The sequence below is a fragment of the Crinia signifera genome, chromosome 4 (assembly GCF_055691185.1).
Source record: "Crinia signifera chromosome 4, ASM5569118v1, whole genome shotgun sequence".
NCBI classification, from domain to species: Eukaryota; Metazoa; Chordata; class Amphibia; order Anura; family Myobatrachidae; genus Crinia; species Crinia signifera.
In genome coordinates, this window is record NC_139220.1 from 245,622,150 (window position 1) to 245,644,052 (window position 21,903).

The 21,903-nt window shown below is 40.8% G+C and overlaps 1 protein-coding gene across 1 annotated transcript in view; it reads left to right on the top strand.

Annotated features, from left to right (window-relative positions):
- LOC146075217 (AN1-type zinc finger protein 6-like) overlaps window positions 1–15,307 on the top strand; it is a 58,060-nt gene extending 42,753 nt beyond the window's left edge. The window contains exon 12 of the mRNA XM_083184205.1: window positions 15,155–15,307. Within this exon, the coding sequence (XP_083040331.1) occupies window positions 15,155–15,180 (26 nt within the window). The 3' untranslated portion in view covers window positions 15,181–15,307. The remainder of the gene's footprint in view (window positions 1–15,154) is intronic.
- The last annotated feature ends 6,596 nt before the right edge of the window (window positions 15,308–21,903 follow it).

Below are 21,903 nucleotides of genomic sequence, written 5' to 3' on the forward strand. Positions count from 1 at the left end.
CGGCGGGAAATATCGGCAAAAATTAGCTACTACATGGGGGGGGGAATATACGCCCCTTTTTCAAGGCGGGAGTTTTGAATATAAATATCCAGTCAGATGCAGCCCATAATTGCTGCAAACATGTCTAGCTCAGATGATTCCGCAGCTGAGGACGCTCTACAGAGAGCAAGAGCAGAATCCCTGCTTGAAAGCTTGAGGAAGAGGGAGCAGGAGAGGAGAAGGAGGGCCCAAGAGCAAGGGGGCCCCTCACTAGCAACGCCACCAGCTCCACAAGGGCCAAGCAACCAGCCAGAACAAAAGGTTGAATCTCTCCAAACATGTGTGACCCAGCAGCTGCATGGTGAGAGAACTGGGGCCACCAGAAATCGACCTGCACCATCTAGGGCGAGTACTGAGCAGGATACTACCACCAAAAAGCGTAACCCTGCATTTAAAGAGGCAGAAATGAGAATTGTAGTGCCCAGAGCAAGAGAATGGATTGAATTACCTACCAGGAAGCCGGTTTACAGTGCAAGGAGAAAGCTTTGGGAGAAGATCACAGAGGAAGTGAACCAGGTGTCAAGAGTGGAAAGGGATGTGACATCAGTGAAGAAAAGGCAAGTGTGTTTCTCCCCCTGATAATGTCATATGTGTGTACATATGTTACATGTATGTTTTGAGAATAATAGAAAGGTGTGTTTGTAGATAGTGCTACACTTCAATGACACATGTGAACACAACCATGTCTAATAACCCACATTTATATATGATACATGCACCATTGGTGTGATGTGAGGTTATGTGCACAGTTCTGCTCATGTGAAGTATGTGATGGAACAACAGAAAGTGTGTTGTTAAAAACGAGTTGTAGTAACAAGTTCCATATGATGCTACTGAAACAAGAATGTCCAAACTGTGCACATGTTGCTGTTGAGAAACTACACATCCCAGCATGCCTTACCATAGTTAACTAAATCCGTATTATGAACACTGTCAAGCTATGGTGGGATGTGTAGTTTCACAACAGGTGGAGGTGCATAATTTTGCCATGGATGATGTCATTTCTGCATAGTGACATATGTATGTGCATTTAGTGGCCTAATGAATGAGATGAGACACTGAAATGCCTCATAATGGAGACATTAATGTGTGTGTGGGAAACATATGCATAAAAAACATAAAATCACCCACACTAGGAAATGTAACATAGTAATGATGTTCACTAGCACAGTGGTGCACATATCTCACGTTGTTTATTTTTTTAAATTTGTAGGTGGTCAGACTTGGAAACTGTACTGAAGAGGAAGATGACTGACCGGTACAACCACAGCATGTCCACTGGGAGGGGGCCTATGCCAGAGAGTTTGGAATATACCCCCCTGGAGAAGGACTCGTTGGATGTGATTGATGTGGGTGAGGTCAGGGGGGTATCCAATATGGATAGTGAGCTCCCGGCGGAGGTCTTTGCTGGTGCTTTTAATGGTAAGTCACAGTAATGCATTGTATTTGGTAAGAGAGATTTTTTGTGTATGTGATGGTGACATTGTTTTAAATTTATATCCTAGAAGAAGCAGAAACACCTGATGAACCGGCGGCATCTTCCTCTTCAGAGCCACAAGTGGAGCAAGTGGTCCAACCTCCACCAATACGCCACCCCCATTCACTGGCCTCATATGATGTCAGGTTGTTGGAGATGCTGGATAAGATCGAGCGGCATGGGATGGAGGCTGCAGAACGTCAGCATCAGTTGGTTGAGTTCATTGGGATTTGGAAGGAGACCAACACCCAGCAGTTTGAGGCCTTCCAACACCAGAATGACATTCTGGCGGCTGGCATGCAAAGCATTGCCCACCAACTCAGCCGCCAGAATGACATTCTGGGGGAGCTGCTCGCCACCGCCAGGTCCCAAAAAGACAATCCCCCATCTGCTGGCCCACCCCAAGCTGCTCCACAAGCTACCACCTCTGCTGACCCTCCTCTGTTCACTGGGGCAAGACGGCGCAAGCCATCAGTGCTAAAGGCCCCTGTCCCTAAGGCCCCATCCAAAAAGGGGAAAAAAGGGCCAAAATAATGACACCTGAGTCACTTCCTCTGTGATTGGACCCCACATTTTTACATTGCACTGTACATCCACTTCCTGAGTTGGCCATCTATCCATTTTCTTGCATAGGGCAGTAAAGTGCTTATTGTGACCTTATTGTGAAATGCAGGTTTTATTTTTGGTGGTGTGTATCGTGCTTAGTATTCTCCCTGGTTGGTGCAGGTCGTATTCTGGTGTCCACATTTCTCTCACCATTGCATTTGCAGGGTAACACATGTTTGGAGATATGCAACCTCTTGTTCTTGCTGAGTGTTATTTTTGTCAATATTTATAATAATAATAATAATACTAATAATAATATAAAATTGTCAAATAAGCTGTGATGCTGAACAGCAAATAAATTTAATTTCACAATTAACATACAATTGTTGTATGTGTAATTTCTTGTGTCAAACAAATAATACATTTATGTGTAGTTACTGACCAGGGTATTTATGTGCATTTATTGATGTGTTGTAGAAGTTTCCCATGTGGTACCGTCTCCATGGCCATTCACATGTTCAGATCCAACTTTTCCCAGCTAATTAGTTTGTGTCAGCACATGTGCAGAGCAACTTAATAGGTGAGAAAGCAGTAACTCCTACATTAGTGGGGGGGGTTTTAACACAATTGCGCTGCTGGATATAGTAAATTATGAACTCCAAGTCAAGTGTGGGTATGACCAGAAAGGAATGAGACTGGACACGCTTGTAGAAATTATTATTTTATTTTATAAATGTAAAAGAAAATTTTTTCAACCACATATACATGTACAATAACACTAAAATATATAAAAAAGCATATTTAAGAATAAATCTTGAATAATGAGGTGTCTCCAAGGTGGGGTAAATTCCCAATGATAGGGTTTAACTCAGTTCCAAGGAAATGGAAAAAAAGCGTAATATTAAGCAGTCATGAATTTATAGATGCCAGATTAGCATGTAGACAAACATGCACTAGATGGTAGGCAGTTCTTATTTGTAAAATAGGAGAATTTATCTCACCCAGATGATTGTAGGTAGCGGGGAGCCAAATAGGTGTTTGTTTAGCTCAACCCAGGTATCCCTCCAGGAGGCAGGGACAAGCAGCTGAAGAACGCTGTATGTAGAGCGACTGTGATGATTGCGCTCAGTAGCGCTCCGTGGTGTTAGTAGCCTGCGTCCCCTTGTAAGGTGAACCGGGGGACCGAACACGGTCACGGCTTGTATAGCGGGTGCTCGTCGGAGCTGTTTGGGGCGGCAGATGAGTTGGCGATCAGCCGATGGCCGCGTGAGACGCTGGCTTTGAATTCAGCGGCAAACGCTGGGAGTCAACTGTGCGGCTGGAGACTGAGTCGGAGGTGGAGCCTTGGAGACACGTCAGGTGAAGTTGTATTGCGTCAACGCGTTTCGTACCCTCACAGGACGGGAACTTTTTCAAGACAAGTACTGACCCACTGTGTGGGAGCTTTATTTAAAGGGCTGATTCAATCAGAAACAATCATTGAATTAACTATGTAACTTAAAAAACTTTAAAACCAAGCGCGTCCAGAATGATACAATGTAATATTATCTACATCACAATAATCTCCGTTAAGGGAGTAACTAGCAAGTATCACTTGTCATCAAGAGAATCTTCTTTTAGCATATACAAGAGTTAATTAGCTATTTTAAACAAGAGAGCAATTGTAAAGCACATTGGTGAGAAATCACCTGATTATTCTAAGTAGCAAGGAGAGAGAAGTCTAAATACATATTTGTAGATCTAGATTGTTGAATACATTGAGAGTATAGTTATAATTTTCTTTATCTTGAAAGATACACTATATGACCTAATCTAGATATAGGAACAAATAATCAGCACACATATAGAACAGAAAAATAATAAAAAATGGAAAATAAAAATAAAAATAATAATAATAATAAAAATAATAATAATATTAAGCGAATAAACATCTATATATGTACTGGTGTACACAAAAAGACAATATTTTTCCCAATACTTTAAGTATAGCGGTAGACTATACATCGCACAAATCTTATTCAAGAGTCATTTTACATTTATCCATATCATATCAATATCGCATAGAAACATATCATTTATATCAAAACAATATTATATATCTAGATGTAGAATTGAGGTAATGGACCTGTATATATAATTCATCCGGTTAACCAGATTTTTTAGAGAAATAGGTCTACATAGGAAGCCTAAAAAATAAACTACACATTAGTCGACATTACCCTGTCGACATATGTCGTCATGGAGATTTGTGTCTATTAAAGCTCAAAAAAAGGAAAAATATTAAAAATAAAAAATAAATTAACAATTTAAATTCCACATATAATTATATTGAGTTTTATTTAGTTTTATTTTATTGTATTTTATTTTATAAGTAAAAAAAATATATATATAACAATATAAAAAATATATATAAAAAAAATTTTGAAGGGGTGACGGCTGTTCAACACTATCTCAATCACGACACCACTTTATCACCAGAAAGGAGGAAATTTATTTTGGAATCTATCCTTTTTATTCTTACACATAATTATTTTTTCTTTAATGATCACTATTATTTACAGCGCCTTGGGACGGCCATGGGGACCAGATTTGCACCCAGTTTTGCTAACCTCTATATGGGCCGCCTAGAGGAACAACTTATATGGGGTGGCCCATATAGAGAGAATCTGGTCCTCTATGGCCGTTTCATAGACGACTTGTTTATTATTTGGAGAGGGGGACACGTTTTGGCACAAGAATTTGTTAATCACCTCAACTCAAACACCTTTAATTTAACCTTCACCCATACTTTCAGTTACACAGCGGTTAATTTCCTGGATATTGCATTCTCAGTAGATAGGGGCATCTTGATATCAGCTAATTATGTAAAACCAGTTGGTACTAGTAATTATCTTCATTACACCAGTGGCCATCATAGACCCTGGATTCATAATATACCTAAAAACCAGCTATTAAGGTTACGCAGAAATTGTACTAAGGATGAAGAATTTTTACTTCAGTCACAAAACATGCTTGAAAATTTCAAAAGAAGGGGATATCCAAGAGACTTACTTCTGGATGCAATGGATACAGTTACTAAGATCAACAGAGATAGTTTATTAAAATCTAAACCTAAAGAAAAGATAACAATATTTAATTCTGGAGAGACTATATCATTTATCTCAAAATTTAACTCAAAATCCAACCAGATTAAAAAGATTGTTCAAAAAAACTTTGAAATAATAAATCACGATAAAATATTACAAGATCTTCATATCAAACCTAAAATTACATTTAGACGCAACAGAAATCTGAAAGATCTCATTTCGCCTTCTCTTCTCCCTGCAATCACTACTATATCAAAACCCACATGGCTCCCACCTAAACCCCCAGGTAGTTTTAGATGTAACAAAAATATTTGCCTCACATGTAAATACATATTAAATGGAATTAATAATATTACATCATTTACAAACAAAAAAACTTTTCAATGTAAACAATTTATTAATTGTGAAACTAGCTATTGTGTGTATATCCTGGAGTGTCCATGTAAGTTGCAATATGTGGGTCGCACTACCAGAAGTATTAAAAGTAGATTCAGAGAACACAAAAATAATATACAAAAAAGAATACAAAATCACAGTGTTCCCCGTCATTTCTGCCAAAAACATGATGGGGACCCTAAAGGTCTCACAATAATGGGGATTGAACATATCATGAACACCAAAAGGGGGGGTGACCGATTTAAAAAGCTCTGCCTGGCAGAGACAGCTTGGATCTTTAAATTAGAAACATTAAGCCCACAAGGCTTGAATGAGGCCCTTGATTTTTCTTGCATTGATTGAATGACATTAGAAGAGTTGCATGCATTATCCATAGTGCTATATTCACTGAATTAATCTGTGTGGGGTTGGGTGACAGGAGTTCTACTAGAGATACGCACAAATTGTGTGATGTCCCTGGTTTGCAGTTCTCCCTTACCCCACCCCACACAGACACATTTTTTCTCCCCAAATCATTGGAATAAGGAACATAAATATATATATAAGAAAATTTTTTTTATATATATTTTTTATATTGTTATATATATATTTTTTTTACTTATAAAATAAAATACAATAAAATAAAACTAAATAAAACTCAATATAATTATATGTGGAATTTAAATTGTTAATTTATTTTTTATTTTTAATATTTTTCCTTTTTTTGAGCTTTAATAGACACAAATCTCCATGACGACATATGTCGACAGGGTAATGTCGACTAATGTGTAGTTTATTTTTTAGGCTTCCTATGTAGACCTATTTCTCTAAAAAATCTGGTTAACCGGATGAATTATATATACAGGTCCATTACCTCAATTCTACATCTAGATATATAATATTGTTTTGATATAAATGATATGTTTCTATGCGATATTGATATGATATGGATAAATGTAAAATGACTCTTGAATAAGATTTGTGCGATGTATAGTCTACCGCTATACTTAAAGTATTGGGAAAAATATTGTCTTTTTGTGTACACCAGTACATATATAGATGTTTATTCGCTTAATATTATTATTATTTTTATTATTATTATTATTTTTATTTTTATTTTCCATTTTTTATTATTTTTCTGTTCTATATGTGTGCTGACTATTTGTTCCTATATCTAGATTAGGTCATATAGTGTATCTTTCAAGATAAAGAAAATTATAACTATACTCTCAATGTATTCAACAATCTAGATCTACAAATATGTATTTAGACTTCTCTCTCCTTGCTACTTAGAATAATCAGGTGATTTCTCACCAATGTGCTTTACAATTGCTCTCTTGTTTAAAATAGCTAATTAACTCTTGTATATGCTAAAAGAAGATTCTCTTGATGACAAGTGATACTTGCTAGTTACTCCCTTAACGGAGATTATTGTGATGTAGATAATATTACATTGTATCATTCTGGACGCGCTTGGTTTTAAAGTTTTTTAAGTTACATAGTTAATTCAATGATTGTTTCTGATTGAATCAGCCCTTTAAATAAAGCTCCCACACAGTGGGTCAGTACTTGTCTTGAAAAAGTTCCCGTCCTGTGAGGGTACGAAACGCGTTGACGCAATACAACTTCACCTGACGTGTCTCCAAGGCTCCACCTCCGACTCAGTCTCCAGCCGCACAGTTGACTCCCAGCGTTTGCCGCTGAATTCAAAGCCAGCGTCTCACGCGGCCATCGGCTGATCGCCAACTCATCTGCCGCCCCAAACAGCTCCGACGAGCACCCGCTATACAAGCCGTGACCGTGTTCGGTCCCCCGGTTCACCTTACAAGGGGACGCAGGCTACTAACACCACGGAGCGCTACTGAGCGCAATCATCACAGTCGCTCTACATACAGCGTTCTTCAGCTGCTTGTCCCTGCCTCCTGGAGGGATACCTGGGTTGAGCTAAACAAACACCTATTTGGCTCCCCGCTACCTACAATCATCTGGGTGAGATAAATTCTCCTATTTTACAAATAAGAACTGCCTACCATCTAGTGCATGTTTGTCTACATGCTAATCTGGCATCTATAAATTCATGACTGCTTAATATTACGCTTTTTTTCCATTTCCTTGGAACTGAGTTAAACCCTATCATTGGGAATTTACCCCACCTTGGAGACACCTCATTATTCAAGATTTATTCTTAAATATGCTTTTTTATATATTTTAGTGTTATTGTACATGTATATGTGGTTGAAAAAATTTTCTTTTACATTTATAAAATAATAATTTCTACAAGCGTGTCCAGTCTCATTCCTTTCTGGTCATACCCACACTTGACTTGGAGTTCATAATTTACTATATCCAGCAGCGCAATTGTGTTAAAACCCCCCCCCCTAAGTTTTTTCTATCTATGAGCCTAGCGAGCTCATTTAACACGTGCAGCAGCTGGTTTTTTGTGTAATAGGTGTATAAAATATAGCACCATTGTCATATTTATTATTATTTTTATTGGAGCGCCAGGTAAGTGAATTAGTGGATACCCTTTGGTACCCCTCCTAATTCACAACCCGTGTCAACTCCTACATTAGTAGTTAAAAGCAGGTCCAGAACAATGAGTTCGTCATGGAGTGGGTGAGGTAGCCAAACAAGGGGCAAAAGGGACATTTGTGTAGGAATGCATATGTGTCCTCCCTAAAAAAACAGTCATGTGTTGGTACAGGTATGTTAAAGATGTGTGAGTCGACCAAACATGATAAAATTGCTTGTGAACAAACATGTTTAAATATTTTAATTTATATGAGTTTTCAGTGTCATAAGCAGATGTAGGAATCCTTTGTTAGAGAGATGTGATTGCAATAATGTGATTGGTGGCATTTTACATCCAGAGTGTAGTAAAATCCAATTCATAGCAGATCAGAAAGTGGTACAGTTATGTATTTTGGTTACTATACAAAGATTGTGTGCAAAATAGTGGCCATGGCCTTAGAACATTGCTGCCACATCCTTGTAGCTGTTAGATGTGGTTTATGTATTTTTATCAAAATGAAAAAAGGTACTTGTTTCCTATCTGGGCGCCCACGATTTTAATCGGGGGTAAAATCGGGGCCATCGCGGGCATCGCGGCCGATAAAAAATCGGGTGCGATGGGCCAGACGCGATGCCCGCGATTTTCCCATAGAGAGCAATGTTAAATGCCTCAATTTACCCGCGATGACCACGATTTACCATAGGAAACAATGTTAAATGGATCAATTTACCCAAATCAGCATAGGAACAATAGTAAATGGGCCAAAAACACCCCTGAACATTGAAATGTCCCCTCAAAAGTAGTTGACGCCACCCCGCCATCAACGTGAACCCGAAGCGTGGCGAGCGCAGCGAGGCCGCGAGGGGCGGCGGTACGCGTCCTCCGACCTTTTCATGCCCTATTATCCACTAGGGCGTGGAGTGAGAATAGAATAGTGTGGCGAGGGGACGCGGATACCTTCACAGGTAAACGCGTCCCTTCGCGGGCTTCCCAGGTGTCCGCGTCGCCATGGACACCTGGGAAGCCCGCGAGGGGACGCGTATAACTGTGAAGGTATCCACGTCCCCTCGCGGGGCTCGCTGCGCTCGCCACGCTTCGGGCTCGGTGCGCTCGCCACGCTTCGGGCTCGGTGGCTCGCTGCGCTCGCCACACTATTCTATTCTCACTCCACGCCCTAGTGGATAGTAGGGCATGAAAAGGTCGGAGGACACGTACAGCCGCCCCTCGCGGGCTCGCTGCGCTCGCCACGCTTCGGGTTCACGTTGATGGCGGGGTGGCGTCAACTACTTTTGGGGGGACATTTTTATGTTCAGGGGTGTTTTTGCCCCATTTCCCATTGTTCCCTATGATAATTTGGGGAAATTGATCCATTTAACATTGTTTCCTATGGTAAATCGTGGTCATCGCGGGTCAATTGGGACATTTAACATTGGTCCCTATGTAAAATCGCGGTAATCGCGTCGGTCGCATCGCATGTCATTATAATGGCATGCGATGTACCCGCGATGGGCGCCCAGATAGGAAACAAGTACCTGAAAAAAAAAATTGTTTGTATTTGAGTGAAAACGTTGACACATGTCGACTTGTGTAGATTGAGTGTGCTGCTGTTTAAAGTATATGAAAACACTTACTGAATGTGTGTAAATGGTTACCAAATAGCTACCTTGGCATATATATGCAGGTCTTAAAAAGAATCTTAACTAAAATGAAACCAACCTTTACATGTAGAGAAGTGTAGAAAGATATGCTTCCAATGTGTTTGAGTGCTGTGTGTGGCTTGCAGGTAGTGAAATAATGGTTTGGACTTAATAGGCTGCAGCATTGCTTATTACATTCAGGTGTATGTGTTTGAGTAGTAATCAGCGTTAATTAGCAGACCCAGGCGTTCGCTCTCATGCGGTATCTGTAGGGGTGGTCTGGAGGTGGCGGCCGCCTGTTTTGTGTCCGAAATGCACGTTGCTTTGGCCGATCGAGAGGTTGTAGCAGCGTACATTTTTTGTGCACACCCCCGTGTACGCCCATGTTTACGCCCAGTTTTCCTCATTATTTCGGCCGCTCCCCTCAACACGCCCCTATGCCACTCACAATGACCGTACTCTTGCGGACAGGTTTTTTCGCACGGAAAAAAACGTCCGTGAGCGTTGTGGAGTCGTCGCGCCTGCGCATTACGGAGGGTACGCATGCGCAGATCAAAAAAAAAAACCCGGAACGTACGCTTACGGCCCAGCCGCCGGAACCAGAATAAACCCCATTGTTCTTTTATTTCTTAATAAAGTTTATAATGTATTTAATATTTTCAATTATGTAATTTAAATAAATATACATCTTTGCAACCCACCATTCCCCTTTTGTCGATAGGCCCCCGTTATAAAATATCTCTCATCTTGCCATTAAAAATATACCCCAAGTGCTCTTAAATCCTAATAATCATATCTCACACACCCCCCTATTAGTAAAAAAACATCCATGTTTACATTTCTGTACCATGGCAGCCTGTGACCAATGTATTTTTTTAAATAATTTAACCCCCCCCCCCCCCCCCCCACTGGTTATAGATTAGCTTTGCAGTTACCCCCTTCTCCTTTATACAGAGTGCAGCGTAACGTGAGTCAGGGGCCAGGGGAACTGATGATCAGACACCCTGCAGAAGGTGCATTTGCAGAGATCAGTGTAATTGTGCTGGGCGAGGAGATAACCCTATGCAAACTATGCGGTAAAGGCAGACGATATGCACAATAATCATATTATCATACATATCGTTCAGTGTATACAAATGATAACGATAAAGATGATAGGTCATTTTCGGCCTTAATCATTTGTACATGCATTTTGCCTATGTCATTTATGACTAGGTGCATGTCGTGTGCGAAGGATAAAGATGCATTTTTCATAAAACAAAATGGTCAGTGTGTACAGTCAGTGAAATTGTTCAGTGTGTATGCACTATATCAAAAATTCTGTAGCTACGGATAGCTACAGAATGGACAGTTGTATCACATGTGATGTAGCCAGGCTAGTGGTTACAATGATGTTACATGATGTGAAATGTATGATTTTATTATATTGTTTAATTCTGATTCCCAGCAGGATTGCTGTATTCTACAGCCTGGTGATTTAAACTTTAACTTTACATCTGGTGCTCCGATAATCACAGGACATTCGCCCCTTTCACTGAGTTTTACACAGAGGGCAGTATTCAATGCTGTTCGTTTGCCGCTTTTTCCGGCGAACAGGGCTAATTTTTGTCGAAATGGCGAATTATTTAGACCGAAATGGTGTTCACCGTATTCAACGCTCACTGTTCGCCAAAATTGAACAGCAAGCGTCGTCCTGTTCGCCGTTTTATAGTCGCCGCTATTCACTCTTGCTTTTCTATGGGGAATTTAGAGTAGTTTTTGATTAGTTTGATTTTCTTTTTTTGTTGTCTACAAGTCACTTTATTTACTTATTTGAAGGATCTTATTTTATTTCTTTACAAGCGCCACATTAGTACATTTTTATTTTTTGGATGTCATTTTTTCCCCTCCATGATGCATTCGATAGGCAGGGCTTCATATGGCTGCTCCGCTGCTCTTGCCTGCCCCCCCACCCCTTATCCTCTCAGAAAAGTGTTGGTTAAAGGGCCAGGGGGTTAACATGCTCTCCGCCAGGGAGGGTTAACATGCTCTCTGCCAGTCTGCCGGGGGGAGGGGGTTAACCTGACCTCTGGCTCCTGGCCTCAGCATCCCCAGCTGAGCTGCAGTTGCTGGACCCCGCCCTCTGCGCCAGCCGTTCCCCCTCCCTCCCAGTGCTGCCGCCTGCTGAATGTGTGCTGGATTTTGTTATTTTCGCCGTCAGGAGCAGCGAGTCCCTGACACACTGAATAGGGTGACCATGTGGGCTGGCGGCAGACACAGAGGACGGCGCAAGCACGGGGAGCGTACGGAGTACCCAAAACAGTGGATGCTGAGCTGCACTCGCCGTGTAGTTGAATACTGCACAGAATATTTCCCAAAAAATTAGATCTGTCTATTCTGAACACCTCACAATATTGTTTTTAGGCCAATAGGGTGCACCAAGGTAGTTGGATGAGTATTCTGCAACTGGAAAACATCATTGATGTCGCTTGACTCCGTTTAATAGATGGTGGGTGAATTATTGATATGGTGTTCATAAAAAACAATGAAAGAACAAGTCAGTATCTTCAAAATAAATTAACAAATGTGAATAGGATTATATCTCCATTAGTTCATCACCCACCATCTACTATACGGAGTCAAGCGCCATCAATGTTGTGTTCCAGTTGCAGAATTACAAAGGAGGTTTTCCAGTGATCCTCCATCAACATTGAGGCTGCAAGGACTTCTAGCTTGCTCCTTGGGAAATTCTTATTCTTTTTCAATTGCTACTATAGTTGGATGAGTATGCCAAGCGGTTGGTACAAACACTGGACATAGCAACACTCCTGGACTGACGCGACACACTTAGCATCACCCCTCTGATGATAGACCACACCGAACACCACACTGTTACAGGAGCATTGTCACACTTATCAGGAGAAGTATCCTTCTATTTCTAAGACTACAACTCCCTCATCTCAACCCTCTCTACTGATATTTGTAAACACCTGGGACCCAAGAGATTGGCCCCATAGATTTGAGGTTGTGGCTGCATAAGCTTGTTCTTTGCTTCAAAAACCTGTGCTCAATAACCATCTTGTGGGTATGTCTGAAGCTAGTGTTGTATTCTATGATGTCATGTGGATACTGATAGAATGCCTATAGCACCCAGCATGAGGAAGGTGTTCCTGCCGTGTCTAATGGTGGGAATTACTCTCAATCATGGAAAAAGAATCGAGTAGATGCATCCACATTATCAGGTGTGCATAGTCACATTAATATTCCATTTTAAAAATCCATGTGAATTCTGATTGCAAATAAATTGCTCACCAGTGGTGTATCTGTTATGGGTGCAGAGTGTGTAACGCACTAAGGCCTCTGAGTCTCATGGGTGCACAGCACACACCATTTTAGTATACTCACATCAGTGCTGATTTGCACATTTACAGTACAGAAATCACCCGGAACAAGGCACAGATGCTATGTTTTTGGAGACCAGCTCATGTGCAGTAGACTCTGGCATAGTGCCATAGTCTACTTGCATCTATGCCATGGATAGAGGAGGAGGTCTGCACAGCCCCCCTCCTCTTTTAGGGACAGATGCACTAAGCTTCAAAAAGTGATAAAATGGAGAGTGATAAACAACCAGCCAATCAGCTCCTGTCTGTCATATTACAGGCTGGGTTTGGAAAATAACAGGTAGGAGCTGATTGGCTGGTTGTTTAGCACTCTCCATTTTATCACTTTTTGAAGCTTGATGCATCTGGCCCTTAGTATGCCCCGGATACTCCCTCTCTTTCTGTTATCCCCAGCCCTCACTTTGTTTTGCTAAATATACAATGCACACGGCACAGTAATACATAGCCTCTTATTTATATCATTAACAATGTTACATCTACAAACATTACATTACATTACATTATGTTATACATTGCATTTCTACAACGGCAATAATTAACTATTATTACACATACTGTAGCATTTTGGTTTTGTCATCGTGAATGCTAATGAATGTACATCTGGCAAACAGTATCACACGTAATGTTTAGTCTTATACTAATGGGATGTCTATACTAATGAGTTGGTCCAGCATTTAAAGAATTTAATGTATGTACTGTAATACCTTCATATGTAAGTATACTATTTGTTTAATATATTATGACTTCCATATATAAACACCAAGCTATTTTAATAAAACATTATTTTATTTTCATATTGATAATCCAAGTATTTCTTGTACATTGTTTAAGAGCCATCATTGTGGCAATTTAAGTTCTCACCCTGGGAAAAAAAAATGTCTCCTGTAATACCAGAGAGCGTTTCTCTTCAACATTTCTTTGTAAATATTCTCACCATAAGAAAGCACTGATCAGTTACTTAAAACCAAAACATTAGTTCATTTAAATGATTGGTTTTTTGTTTGTATTTACTATTATTATAGTTAAATAAAATAGTACTGTACTAGAGGATATTAACTTGTGCATAAATTATTGGTACTTATATGTTAGTTGGGCGCCTACTATAGTTAGTACGCTTATACCCCCACTATCCATGTCGGCATGGAGTTGATTTTATATAGTGTGGTGAGCGCAGCGAGACACCGAGCCCGAAGCATGGCGAGCTTACGCATAAAACTAAGCAAATAGCTTAGTGGGCGCCCAACTAACATATAAGTACCAAATTATTTTACAGCTAGTATAATAGTACTGTGCAACAGTATAGGGCAAGTACAGCAGGTTATGTTTCAGATAAGTAATTAAAAAATAAAATAATGATAGGCTTATAGGGCATACACATGGGGCGATAAGAGGGAAAATCTGACTAGATCGCTTAGAAAGGAAGCGCGGATCGCTCCGTGTGTATACCCCTGGCGACGGCTATATAATATAATATATAGAAGACCACCCAATTTAAATGAGTCTCCAGTGCCTATATAACTAACACAAAATCCATTTATAATCACACACAAGGTTTTCATCGGTGTGGATGTTATTATAGGGCGCAGAAATATTGTATCCAAAGGTTACAGTAAATATGACAAATTTGAGATCAACGGACAAGAGGTCCTGATAAAGGATGTCATTACTTGCCATACAAAAAATGTGATATATGTAATACAATGGTCATGTCAAAAATATTATATAGGCAGAACATCTCACCCTCAGAAGACACGCATGATGGAACATCTCAGAAACATAGAAAAGGGACTGGAAACTCAGGCGTTGTCATATCTTTCAAAGACAGCACACAATAGTTCTTGTGACCAGATCAAAGCTTTTCTGGGCATAAGAACTATTAAAGGGAACCAAAGACAAAAGGACACAGCTAAACGTCTGGCAAAAGCTACTGTATATACTGTAAAGCCCAAGTACCACAAAGGTTAAATAAGGACTTTGAGTTAAAGGTGGTTCCCGTAAAACCATTTTGACGCAGCTATATAGGCAGACTGTGACGTAGAAATTGTTCTTCTGTCAATGTGCTACAGTATGTCTGCTAACCAGTGTTTTTGTTTCTGTCATAGAACCTTGGACAAATATCAAATTCTGATGTACAGTGTGTGAACCAACATCATATAAATGACAAGGGGAATCAAGATAAAATATACCTTTACATGAACATGTCTGGTTTGCATACCGTGAGTGTAGTATGCTGCCAGTTTTGAAGCTTTTATGACCTTTGGGAAAGATACTTTTATGGACCCCTCTGTTTCGAAGTGAGTATGCTAACCTTTGGTGCATCTTTTGATAATAATCTTACCCACCTCTCTTTCTGCAAAATCAATAGAGGTAGTGGACTGTGTATTTCTTCTTTACATAATTGAATTTAGAACCCTAAATTGGGAGTTCTCATTCGTGTTTTAATACATAATACCCTTTTTTGAGAAGATATGATAAACCTGCATCACTTGAGACACTTGGCAAAAAGTGGACACAAGATAAAAGATACCTTTATGGGATTTCTACAACTTTCCTGATAGTGAGTATGGTACGCTCTTACCTTCCTGGATTCCTGTTTTGGGCACTTAAAATAAACCTTTACGTTCTTTGTTTTACTATATGATAACTGAGTAAGGGTACGTTCCCTGAAGCTCACCTTTGGTGGAGGGAAAAAGATCTGCACAGAAGAGTAAAAGAAACCTTTCAACACTTATTGTTTTTAATTATAGTGTGAGTGGGGTACGCCGTTTTTTACCTAAATAAAAGAAAAACAAACACTTCTACGAGTCACCTTTCATTTGATTTGATTTTCATAACAATACTACACATTGTTTGTCTAACGTTTTATTTTCCTATTTCTGATCACTTGGAGATATATCGGGTTGCTCAACTTCTTGTCAAGCATCTTTGGACAACCAGCACTAATCAGATCTATTAAGGAACCTGGCGACCTTTATTTGACATATACAAGGAAAGTATCTATATAAGAAAGTATTCACAAACTATGACACAACATTTTATGTAACACGGTTTGTTATTCACTGTAATTGTGATCACCATTGATGGTATAAAGCTTAGCGCCGATGATTGCTTTTCTTATTAAAATTATGTTTCTTTTATGGTTGGTTGCTGGTGACAACCCATACTGAATTTGGAAAGCTACCCTTTGGCTGCTCTTGTGCATTGCTGGATGTTGCCCTATTGTTGCTGGCTGCTAAGGAGCCCCCATAACAGTTTAAGCAATCTCGTTAGATTTCTTAGCAAGTAAGTTCAGATCGCTACGTGTGTATAACCCCCGGCGACGGCAATTAGCGGTCCTGTGCATCGCTATCACCTCACTAGATTTATACTGCATGCAGTATAAATCAAGTCATCGCCAGTGTTTTCTCTCCAGAGACAGATCGCTCAGCACACATTGCTGGTGCCCTGCTGTGTTCTGAGCAATTTGTGCTGATTGATCTGTACTTAACTGCATCACGATGAACAGAGGCTCACTCGCCCCATTGTATGGGGCATTACAGTGTACATTACTGCAGGGGTTCTCAAAATCGGTCCTCGGGACCCCACACAGTTCACATTTTTCAGGTTACCCTGCAGGTGCACAGGTTCACTCATTACTCACTCACACATTTTAAAATATCCACAGGTGGAGCTAATTATTTCACTTGTGATTCTGTGAGGAGACCTGCAAAACATGCACTATGTGGGGTTCTGAGGACTGACTTTGAGAACCTGTGCATTACTGAATATAAAGTATTTAGTAAATACTGTATTTCTACTGTACAGTTGAAGTTTATAGAGAATCACACATTTTGCATACTTTAATAGACTGTCATGAACATCCAAATCTAATATATTTCTGTGTTTTAACCCTCTTAATATAGTAAACATTTTGAATATTTTTGACTTAATTTTCCTTTTTTTTTTTAACCTTGATTTACTATATTTTCCACCAATTCTGCCTGTTCACTGATACAAAGTGAAGTGAGAAAAAAATCTATGCAATTTATGGTGCTTAGTAGTAAATATTATTAGAATTGTACTGTAGGAGGCCAATTTTGTTATTGTTTTTTTTTTAAAGTAATAAACAAAATGTTGGACTCAAGTATGGTTGGGGCTACAGAAGCAAACATTTAGGGGGAAATTTACTAAGAAAATTCTGTGAAATATTTTGGGCATATACGTAGTTTTGGCATTTACTATGCCAAAAATACGAATATTCGTATTGATGGGACATTCGTATTTGTATTTACAAATACGAATGAATACCCCATCGATACAATATGACAGAAATCACCATTCAAAAGAATGGTGGTTCCTGATTTACTAAGCAGCCATATAGAAAATAAGGCCGCTAAATAGCGTAAAACGTCCGCGAATGGCCGGGCAAATACGGCAGAAAAAAACACTTTATTTTCCTGTCGTATTTGGCAGAAGCCTGCACGGATCAGTCAGATCCATGCAGGCTTCAGTGTGTAATAAATAGAAAAATAAATAAAATTAAAAAAACGGCGTGGGGTCTCCCCCACAGCCGTAACCAGCACCAGGCTGAAAGAGGTTCCCCGATTTTTTTAAACCATCCCCAGGCTCCAGGTCCGGGGCTAGTTCCCAAAATACGGGGGACAAAATTAATAGGGGTCCCCCGTATTTTGAGAACCAGCCCCAGGCCAGCAGGGTAATGTCAAAGCTGGGGGACACTTATTAGATAAGGTCCCGCGGCCAAAACATTCACCCTACCGACCAGTCAACCTGGCCAGGGGCCCTGGGGGAGTGGGGACCCCCCAATAAAGGGGTCCCCCCCCCCTCCTGGACTTACCTGACCAGGCTGAAGCCTGGTGCTGTCCTTGATGCCCCTGGCCAGTGGGCATTGAGCTGATTCAGTGTAAAAGAAAGATTTAACTATTGTTTAATACTGTGGAACTATGAGTCCCAGCAAGCCTCCCCCGCAAGCTGGGACTTGGAGAACCACAAGTCCCAGCATGCGGGGCATTAAAGCGCCCGCTGGCACTTGTAGTTCCACAGTATGAAAAATAGTCAAATAAACACACACTGACACATGAAAAATAAAACTTATACATCCAAAGCCCACCGCTCCAGGGTCACCGGGGACAGCACCAGGCTTCAGCCTGGTCAGGTAACTCTTGGAGTGGGGGAACCCTTTATTGGGGTTGTCCCTACTCCCCCAGGGCCCCTGGCCAGGCTGACTGGTCAGCCGGGTGATGTTTTGGCCGTGGGACCTTATATAATAAGTGTACCCCGGCTGTGACATTACCCTGCTGGCTGGTTTGGCCTGGAGCTGGTTTTTAAAATACGGGGGACCCCTAATCATTTTGTCCCCCCGTATTTTGGGAACCAGCCCCGGACCTGGAGCCTGGGGCTGGCTTTAAAAAATCGGGGAACCCCTATTTTTCGGGTTTCCTGATTTTTTTATTACCAGCCCCGGCTCTTTCAGCCTGGTGCTGGTTATGGCTGGTTATTTATTTTGTTTTTTACACTCTGACTGATCCGTGCAGACTGCCTGTACGAATTCGTATTAGTGGCCGTATATACGGCCGCTAATACGAATCATTACACCATCGGACGGTTACAAAGCAGTCATATTTGAACGCTTTGTAAATTCCCCTCCGGAACACGACTTTGCATACGACTGAAACAGCCGTATGCAGTCGTATTGATTCATATTAAGAATACGAATACGATTTTTTGTATTCGTATTCTTACTAATTTTCCCCCAGAATGTGTAAGCATGCAGGTGCTCACCGCAGGTGATTTGCATTTTAAACTACAATTCCTGACAGCCTGCAGAACTTCACTTTGTGACATTCCAAGAAATGGTGGAGGCTGAGGGGGAAATATATTAAGATGGACGTTCTACATCACATGGGATGTTGCTAGGGGCAGCCAATCCGAATTTACTTCTTATTTATTTAGCACCTTCTGGAAGATAATAGCTAGTATCTGACCTTTTACCAATAGCAACATCCCAGGTGAAATAGAACTCACATTTTACTAAAATTACCCCTGAAGGGGCTTGTCCTAGGAAGAAAGCTTGTGCAATGAAAAGTGAGAAGTAGCTAAGAACAAGAAGGTATATATTGTAATAAGGTAATTCTGCTAATGCTGAGGGGTGTGTGGTGTCAGATGTTTATTGAAGCGAGGGGGGGGGGAATTTTGTGAGGAGGTCATTGAAGTGGGGGTTCTGTGAGATGAATATAGAAAGGGAGGGGAGCAGTGCTGTGAGACATAAGACATTTGGACATTGTTGGATGTTGTCCTGTTGTTGCTGGTTGCTAAAGTGCCTCCATAACAGTTCAAACTTCAGGGTCTCAAAGTTGTAGGTCTGCCACTGGTCTCAGGTACAGTATCTTACTTTTGCTGCTCGGCTTAAGGTTTATTCAGATGATCGATGTTTACCTGATATGTGTACAATGGTTGCATCTAGTCATTTGCTGTATATATACATACCTCCCAACTTTGTCCAGACACGAGGAGGGCAGCTGTGACATATGCATATTTTTTTACACTCCCACTGCACACAAATTTGCAACTGTGAATACATTTTCAGTAGATATGAGTGATTTCGATTTTACTTGGATTTATTCAGTTCTTATCGCTACATTATCGTTGTTTTTCCGATTGGCGATCGGCTGTCACGCGTTTTGGATAGCCAATAAGATCCCGCTTTGAGATCCGACTAAAACCGAACCCACTCATCTCTATTTTTCAGTACATCTGTGAATCAGTCCCTTAGTGCAAAAGGTATTCCAGTAAAGTACTAACCTAATGGTCATAATAACTTGGCTACTCAGTATGTCTCTTCACAGTATATTGCATACTTTCAGAACACTCCAAGGAAGAGATTTGTACACTATAGTTTTGCCATTAGGGTATGCTGGGATGTCTAATTCCACATCAGGGCAAAATGTTGAATAACTATTTCCTATACCATGTTCATACACATATGTAAATTTACCAGTAAACATGGGATTTGTGTGCACCTTGTGAATAATTAGTTTCCATTAAATCCCCATGTGTATACAAAAAAGCACAATGCTCTGCAAGCCATGACTTGAAGACCCAACCACATGCACCAGAGTCAGACACTTAAAACATGAGTTTCCTTTGTTGCAAGCCTAGTCAATTTTGTGATGCCTGTATGTATGTATGTATGTATGTAGTTTGAAGCCAAACACTTACTACATAGATCTGCTTAGTTTCTATGGTTTACAATGCCAATTAAAACCTGCTTCATACAGTTAAAATGACAAGGCATCCTATATAGGAGCAACTAGCTCCATGTTTTAAGTGACCGTTTTATATTAGGTGGACAGTTTGAGTCCTATGTATGGAGGGCCGTCACTTACCCCTGTGACACCCAGTATGGCCAAGAGAGATCTATTTTTGAAAAGGGGTGGGGCTCTGTGGAAGAGGGCAGGGATTTTCGAAAGAGCAGGACTTCATGTCTGCAATAATTGTTGGTACTTGTGTAGTTTCACGGCGGCACTTCTCAGCAGATCGCATGCAAATTGTATGCAAATTACATGCGCTATTTGCATATGATTTGCATACAATTCGATCTGCGATGTGATTTAGCACACCCCCACTATCCACATCAGCCCTAATCGTGGCGAGCACAATGCGTCTAGCGAGGGGGCGCGGTATGCATCCTCCTGATCTGTTCAAACCCCCACTATCCACGTCGGCGTGGAGTTGATTTTATAAAGTGTGGCAAGCATTAAGCCACACACCATAATTTTCATTTTGTATTATGCCAAACACCATAATGACAATTAAAAATGATGCTACATAAGTGCTGCTTACCTACATGCTTATTACCAGGGGTTCCATGCTCGTTACCATGTGGGATTACATGCTCATTGCCAAGAGGGAATACATGCTCGTGGTAACTGGGGGACAGCCCCTGCCGGGCAGAAGTGACAGCTATTGACAGCCGGGCAGAGAGTGAGGGGGCTGCCCGGCTGTATTCAGAGCACTGCAGGTTTGAAATAATACCCCTTTCACATCAGAAAATGTAGGGACCCATTTACACCAGCCTAGTCCCTGCATTTTCTGGTGAGAAGGGAAGAGAAAACCACTCCCCCCCCCCCCCCCCTTACCGACTATATCATTTAAACAGCAATATCTTTGGAACCAACTGACCCATTTACATGAGACCAGTATCATATTGAAGAATTTTAAGTTCAAATTTTAATGATTTTAGTCCCATGAAACTGGGCCATTTGGTTCCAGAGAAATCTACCCTCGAAGAACATGAACAGCCATGAAATTACATTTCATAAATAATTACTTTTTTAAAAATCAGTTTACCAGCAATATCTCTGGAACCAATAATCCATATTATTGTTTGAATTAGATCAACCTTGAGCAGGGGGCGAACTGGCAGCCATCGAAACTGGGTGTGTGTGTGGGGGGGGGGGGGGGGGGGGCGGAATTAGCGGGTCCCACATTATCCTATGGGGAAAACGTTCCAGCATTGCCCAGCAGTATCTCTGGTTCCCGGGGGGCTAGCATCGCATGTCTGGGCTCGTTGGAAAGCCCAAGTCCTTATCTTCAAAATTATTATTCCAGCCCTGTGGCTCCTACATAGTGACCAGAGCTGTGGGCTGCTTGTAATGTTACAATGCAGCACCTGGCTCCTGTGACTAACCATGATCTGGCATTTTGGTATCACCTCCCTGCACCCTCCTTATGACTCCTTGGGTGAGATTTAATAGGCTGAGAGATTCAGAAAGTGAGAGATTTGGTAAGAAATCTCCAGTTTATTTAAAGCGGCAATCATTTACACTGCAAAACCAGTTTGATTTTGCTGTGT